Source organism: Hyposmocoma kahamanoa, unplaced genomic scaffold (assembly GCF_003589595.1).
Source record: "Hyposmocoma kahamanoa isolate Upper Pololo Valley unplaced genomic scaffold, ASM358959v1 78, whole genome shotgun sequence".
In the NCBI taxonomy this organism is placed as follows: domain Eukaryota; kingdom Metazoa; phylum Arthropoda; class Insecta; order Lepidoptera; family Cosmopterigidae; genus Hyposmocoma; species Hyposmocoma kahamanoa.
Window position 1 is genome coordinate 22730445 of NW_020653945.1, and position 8128 is coordinate 22738572.

The 8128-nt window shown below is 34.9% G+C and overlaps 1 protein-coding gene across 1 annotated transcript in view; it reads right to left on the bottom strand.

Moving 5' to 3' along the window:
• Positions 1–375, bottom strand: part of LOC113232749 (probable pseudouridine-5'-phosphatase) — a 9148-nt gene extending 8773 nt beyond the window's left edge. The window contains exons 1-2 of the mRNA XM_026467527.1: positions 360–375; positions 188–256 (exon numbers count right to left, since the gene is read on the bottom strand). Of these exons, the coding sequence (XP_026323312.1) occupies positions 188–256; positions 360–375 (85 nt within the window). The remainder of the gene's footprint in view (positions 1–187; positions 257–359) is intronic.
• Positions 376–8128: the final 7753 nt, after the last annotated feature.

Genomic DNA, 8128 nt, shown 5'->3' on the forward strand with positions numbered 1-8128 from the left:
TACTTCATAACTAAACTGTTAAAATTACAGTTGTATATGGTTTACCATAGCTCAACAACTGTAGCCTTCAAGTTATGAGCAAAATAAACATGGTCCAAAGTCAAAGATACGTAGGTGTAGTTGATACAGTAGGCGGTGCGTTGAGAAATACACACGTTGCGACATAAGCAGATAAAATAGGTGGTACTGCGAACTAAATCTCTGAGCATTCTGTCTCTGTGCACTCTCCGTACACAGGTAGTCTCAAAAATGATCTCTGTGGCTCAGATATAAAGCGCAGTTTGATACGTCGGTTTACAATGTCAAGAAACGTGTTTTTGAGTTAAAAGCACACTGCAATAGGCAGTAATGGCACAAACCAAGCGTGGGCGACATTTCCACCATATGGAAGGTTCAACGACAAATCGACACGGTTTTCAGATATTCATTCGTATTTATGAAGCCTGTAAAGCCTCAATTGTTGACATCTGATTTTAAAATCCGCTTTGAAATAAACGATTTACCAACGGATTTCTGTATATTAATATAGTTCTAAGTCATTATCCTGGGTTCTAAAGTGCTACCAAGTAAAAATAGTAAAGCACATAACCATGCATAGAGGATGGAAAGAAAATAGTCTAAGTAACCATGGTACTTTCCAAAATGTCATTTACGTCATTTACAGTGTGGTACTGACCAGTTTTTCGACATCATTCGGTAATTAATTACAAACCTTTTTCGGCATTCAAAAGTTTGTAAGGCTTCGGTCTAAGGAGGAGACAATCATCAAGAACTTGCCAGCGAATTGAGTCCGTCCACAGGAATTTAGGATACGCACTTTAGTCTTCAATTACCATAATTTACTATAATATCAATTGACCTAAAAATGAACCTTACGAATAATCATAATGCGTTGGGCATTAATTACGAAAATCATGAAGCACAAGTAATAAATATAATTATCGAACGCCTCAAACTTAACATAATTAGCATTTAGTCGGAAGCTAAAGTCCGTATTTTCCTCGACTGTAAACTGATACACTATTAATGCCGCGCCCGAATGCCGTATTAGCTACGAAGCTACAAAACCATCATTTAATATATACTAATTATTCGGTTGTGCTAAGTGATGTATAAATGGATCTACTGGAGCAAGGTTAAAACAAACTTATTAAGGCTTGATCATGGTCCACGGTAGCTATACTTAAGTAATTTATATGCAGCTACTCAGGTTTCATTGGTATCGAATACTAATTCAATGGAAGCGGTTAGATGTTGTCGATACCGGTTTTTGCAATTAAGATAGAGTCTACAATTTAAAAGCCGGTTGACGCCTTGCGTCCTAATAAGGCTACACCGTCTGATAGATCGGGTAGCGCCGGCGTTGTATCTAGTTTTATAAAGTATTTCACATGCCTTACGTATTATTTAGTATGCAATTCCCGATCGCAGCCGGCACTAACGGGCAACCTGCCGTGACTACTACCGGCATTCCTGTTGCAGACTTGTATCTAAAAGCATTAGCCGGCTGGTTAGAAATTTTGCATTGGGAGTCCGTGTGCCGGAAAGGTATGCTGATTCACTGAGTTGGCTTTAGTTTGTAAAATACTAGAGTTGCAATTTGTAAAATTCAATAGTATTCTATTTCGGACATTCAACAAAGTTTCCTAAAGAGGAAAGTCTGCTGGAAATCTGGTTTATAGCGTTTGTTTACATACGGCACTGCGTAATAGAATATTGTCAGAGGTATCTATGGAGTTTCTTGAATCCATTCTGAAGTCTTCGGTCACACACAAAATATCAAAAGGATACCTATCGTTATCACTAAAATATCCTGTTTGAATATTTTCCAAACTAACCTATCTATCAAAACTGTCACGGGAGTCCCATTTGTAGATAACGACCGACAAGCACGGCAACGAGCGCAGGTTTAATTCAATCAGAGGTTTAAATTGGAATTTTTGTAGAGAATAAACATAGTAATGTAGTGGTTTTTTGTATGTTAAGCAGATAAAAAGATGTTTAATAAGAATTGTAATTTATGACTTATGTCATTTTAAATAGGAACAGAAACATTATGAATACATTATGTAACAAATAAATTCCACAATAGATCAGTTCAAAATTGAAAGTTCACCAAAAATGTCAAATACTGATAAAATAGAGATACGCCTTTGTGTTGACATTACGTACCTTTTTTCCTTTTTCTTGGCGGAAAGGCAAAGGTCTATAAACCATGCAGCCTACTTTTTAAAATCCATTTCAAGCCAAACTATAATCTTTATTCTATTTTTTTATGTCATTAAATTTTTTCTTGGCTTTTTACGGCTAATAGTTTAGACACTGACAAGACTTCTAACAATTGTCTATAATACAGGGAAATGCAATAACGGGAAATAGAAAAAAAGGAAAAATAACTTCTAGAGGAAATTTAAAAACGGTATTAGGAAGAGAGAGAGAGAGAGAGAGAGAGAGAAAGGCGAGGAAAGGGCTTAGGTGAAGAAATATGATAATATATAAATATATTCGTTGTAAGCAATATTATGGCAAAGTAAAATAAAAGGTTACTGATTGTACCATATATTTTATTAATTTGCACAAGGGAGACGTAACGTTGGCGCCAAGTTCTCCGAGTGCATGCATTTTCTACTCTCAACACTACCAAGTTCATTGTTCAGTTGAAGTTAATGTGAAATACTCATTTTGGTGTCATGAAAAGAGTCCATATTGACGGTATGGGTAACTTTGGTAGCAGTACCCGAGTACGACAGTGGGTGGACGGGTTAGAGCAAACACGGGGTCGTCAACCGAGCCATCTTATTGATTAGTCAATGGAAGATTACTAAATTATTGACTTAAATCGGGTACTTAATAACATGGTTACTAAAATCTAAATCTATTTAGCTATTATAATTTTACTTTGGAAAGTAAGTTATTTCTCAATCCTGTCAACCGTGACCATGGGACGTGAAAAGGGCCCGAAACGTTGGTTTCTTTCAAAAAACAAATATACGCGATTTAAATCCGGAAATGTAGTTTCATTTCCTGTAAGGTTTTTATACCGAAAAACGAATAAATTTCTTTTCCCTCGTTAACAGCCGAAAGAGATTTGTTATTACGAAATTTAAAACACTGTATTGAACCTTGCAGTGTTTTGTTTGACACGATAGAATGTTGTTTTTTTATTTTAGCCGCGACAAATGTTAGACCCCCGCTCCTGAGACATTTGCGCGATCTGAGAGTTTCGCCATAATACAGACGCCCCTTAACACTGTACTGCATTTCGCGCGCGTAATTGTCAAACCAAAAGACTGTATTGCTGCGTACCGTGATGATAAGTCAAAATCATTTCTAAATTTTAAAACCTATAGTGTATTTTAGTTTTTAATATCTCATTCAAAAACACTAATATTTGAAAAATTGAAATGTCAGGGTATAGATTAGGCCTAGAGAAATCATATGAGCGCTGTTAAATCAAAATACTAAGTACTTATATTTTTGTGTATTGCAGCATATTAAAGTAAAAAAACTAGACGTAATAATACCTAAGCACTACTGCGCTAGTAGATACTTTTATACGACAATTTGAATTCCCCCTCTAACCCTCTGTCTTGTGTCACACCCCTTCTCTTTGTCTACGTCTGAGAACCACTTACATTCAGCAGCACTTTTTTTTGCAATGGAAACAAAACTGCATTGACTTCATGTTGAGGTTCCACTTTAATTATGTGGACTTCACTGTGCAGAATCAACTTAAAGTGCACTAAAAAGCAAGATAATAAAAAAAATGTAACTAACAACAAAAAATGAAACGCGTGAGTTATTACACGTGTTTCAATTTTGAAATCAAAATTTTAAATGGATTTGGGTTCTAATTACGTTATAAATCAATAAAATTATAAGACCAAATATAATTAAAAACTCATCAATTCTTGCTCCGAGATGTTTTGTTATTTAAAAACTTGAATTAAGATGGAGGAATATCAAATTAGCTCTATTATTTCATTTGTAGACGGCGGCTGTACGGAATTCCATTATGAGTGCGCTACACAACCCCTTTAAACCCTTTCAATCGAGTTAGGTGAATGGGGCTCCATCAGCACAGAACCCTTTACTGGTCCCTGTAATTAGGCCCCGGAATCCGAGGAACACGGCCGAACAGGATGCGGCACAATGATTGTTTTTTGCCAACACATGCATCTGTCATGTCGATTCGTGCCCACCGTTTAATTAAACTGAAGTACTCATTATCATTTTATGAATGACTGTATGTGGATTTTAAGACATAATGTGAAATAATTACTTCGTTCTTTTAAATTTTACTTTATTAAAAATTTTAAACGAGTTTTCCAGCGGAATTTGCTTTGTTAAATTTCTAGTAATCAAGGAGTCGTTTTAAAACTGGTTATGACGTCTATAAAACCTAAATATTAAAAGTAGAGACGTCGCTCACCCATAATAACTTTTCAACTTCATAATTAACTTTCTGTTACGAGGTTTTATGTCTCTCGGAAATTAGAAGACATTTCCTTTGCTTTTATGCGTCGTTTAACATCGCAAACCGATTTGTCTCCGGCGATGATAACATATCAATTACTGACCTATAAATTTTTATTATGAACACCTACACAAGAGGACACCAATAGTAGAGTCGTAAATGTATGAATAGAAGTTCGATCGTAAATCGAAAGATGGTCGATCGTTTGCCTGGGCGCATCGAGGCCGACTCTGACGTAAGTTGATATTTTACAAGTTCCGATATATGTAGAAGTTTCAAATTACAACGCGATAAAGTTGTAATCTTGAAGTCTTTGAAGTTCAAATTAGGTACATATTTGTTTAGCTCGTCGCTAAATTGTTGCTAATGGTTTGCTCACGTGAAACAGTCCAAACATACTAACTGCCAAGCTTTAAAAAATTGTTAAAAAATAAAACGTTCAAAAAGGTCAAAAGTCCTATGGGCTTCAGATGCGATCTCGCAGATCTTGAAAAGTAGATAAGTAAGTTTGAGAAAGTTAAAGCAAATGTAACGGAAGGCTCGAGAATTACCCGAATTAATGTTACATCGGCTTTTAAGAGCTTTTGGAAACACGATGCGAATTACCAGTTTCGCTTCAGATTAAAGCTTATTGATAGATTTTTTTGCATTTTACGAGAGTTCAACAAACCTATTTTATTTACAATGTTGTCTGTTCTCATAGACGTACCTATTAGAAAAGGAAATTTCTTGTTTAATTTGTTGTCCTTACAACTTAGTAACATAAAGTTTCTTGAAGCATAAGTATCTTCCAAACTAAAGAGTAGGTACTAGTCAATGCTGTCCCAACGTTAGTTGGAGTGGAAACCGTAATTGAAACATTTAAAGTCATCGATTAACCGGCTAAGTGCTCAAAGAAATTTCGATATAATTTTTTCCATCATTAACCTGACCATGTAGGTTTATTTCGTTTGGAAACCGGAACGCTCTGGTGACTCACAATCATAATATCGGACTAATTCGGCATTCCTGCGCGAGACAGGTGCTGACCTGTTGCAGTGTCTGACCGGTTACATGAAACCACTGCTAAAAAATATATTAGTTGTGTATCGAAGATCTTTTTCGTTATACTAAGCAGTCTTCAGCAATATCTAACAGTTTTATCGAAGAAGATAATAGGTAAACAAACACATAATTATTATGTTGCTTCAATTGTTACCTATGGATATTAATATAAATATATTATTGCATTGGGCCAAATTTTCCAATAACCAGTTGGTGATGTATGATAGTACTCAAGTGCCTAGTTACTCATTTATATAATTTTCTTTCATCTATCTCTAATTTAATAACACAGTTTATAAGTCCTAATATGTTACTGACAAATGCATCGAATAGATGATTTAATTAAATAATTATTTGTATATATATTAATAAAAAAACTATTTTAAGAACAGCTTTTAAATCTCGCTGGAGTAATAAACAAATTTACGAAGGACTGTAATAATAATAATAAAAGTAATAACTTTGCATTTTACTTGGCGCTTTTTAAACTGTCAAGCTTTATATGCATACCACCAAGTTCAAGCTAAGGAATGCACTTAGCATTCTCATATAGGCGTGCAAGCTCAACATTGACCCTTTGAAAGAATGCACTAAAGTATTTCGCTTCCTTTGGTTATGACGAATTATTGAGTTGAAAAAACCACACGTAGTTAATTATTTTCGTCTAGCGTAAAAAGACGATTGTCTGTAAAATCCGGATAATGCAGCTGATTGTTGCTAAGTAAGTATCGCTAATTCACCGGACATTCCACTTCGTGGCAGGTGCCGACCTGTCGCGGCAAGGACCGGTCACATGCTCGCTGTGTGCAAAAAAAACAGCCACGAACAACACCCGCTCGATTCGCCTCGACTTACGATACAATTCAACTAAATCGCATAAATTGATTTTTAAAATAATTGCCTAAATTATACAAACGGTTTAGAATTGAATTAATGCAACATTATTTTTCCAGAAAAAAAGGGTAGTGATAGGGAATGATATAATCTCAGTGCAGAGTACTAAAAAACCGACCTCAAAAGTATGTGGAATTACATATAATTACCAAGTTTTATTGAAATCGGTTACCGGAAAGTGCACAAACACGGATTCATCCCCTAAGTTCGCCACTATACGGGACTTGACACAGGAGATAATAAAAATCGGTTCTCACTAGGTACCCAAATTATATTAAGAGAGGAAAACGCCTTGAATTAAAGAATATCAAAGTCAACCATTAAAATAATTGCTCATTATACAAAAATTTTGTCGCTATTTATAAAAATGAATCTTCGTGCGTGAATAGCTACCCTTAGAGGTGGATTATTTTGTTCAAAATTAAATGGAACCACTATGGCGGTATCCTCTTTCCAACAAAAAAAGAATCATGAAAATTGGTTTACAAATACCGGAGTTATCGCGTAACATACATACAAAAATAAACAGTCGAATTGAGAACTCCTCCTTTTTTTAAGTCGGTTCAAAATGACGAAAAATAGGTACCTGGCATTCCGTAAATATGTATTCAAGAATTACGTGCCTAAATGACTAAAGGATTATTTGATTAGATACCAGATTAAAATTCAAAAGCGTACACTTCTAATCGTACATATCGCAACCTCATTAGGGAAGTGAGTAAATAAAAAAAAATATTTTTGAGAAAGTGACAAAATTCTTCATGTGAAAAACTATATTTTATTTCGTAAGTTTTTTCATTTTGTGAGTTTGCAAAAGTGGATCATTTTTAATTTCGTAACATTAATTAAAAGACACACAAAGATCCTATGCCTTATCTAACCACTTTATTCAGTTATCTCTAACCTAATGAGGACGTGAAGCGAGTTTTCTTAAGTCGCTTTTAAGTTTTTATGACTAAGAGCGGTTTTTTATGCTTCTTCTGTATCAATAATTATTCTATATGAGTATAATATGACACAGAAAATGTAACTGCAAACTCATTTTAATTGCAATGGTCAACGCAGAGTAAATGTCGTTTGTTTATTTTATAGAACTTTTATACGATTGCTAGAAATTGCGAGACAATAACACAAATTAAATCTATGTACAGAGAAGAGGGTTTTTGTTTCTGTGGAAAGGTAATGCAAAGGATATTAGTTATTACTTTGAATGAGCAATAAACATACCTATTTCAAACAAATCGTATCCTTGGTATAATAATATCACACATCAAAAGTGCCTTTATCTTTCACATCTGTAATTTTAAAGACTCCTATATAAGCATTAAACTTCTTTCCTGAAAAGTTGTCATTTTGCAGGTGTGACCTTATTATATTAAGGGTGCTTATATAGGACATACTTATTGATAAATAAATAATATCAAGTGACGGGACAAACGAGTCGTGCGTCTGATGAAAAGCTACACGTCTGTCCATAACAGTTGCAGTGCCACTGCACCAGTCCCATGTGCTTGTAATTTCACCAGTACCCGTACCATCGACACCCGTACCCTTCCAAACCGGAACACAGTAATGCTGACTTTACTGCTTGGCGGCAGAAATTGGTAAGGTGGCATTACTTCCCTGGACGAACTCTTTCTCAACGAGCTCTATTGTTGCTAAATTATGCTTCAGTTAAGTAGTTATAATTTAAAACGTAAAGTTCCTTGTGCC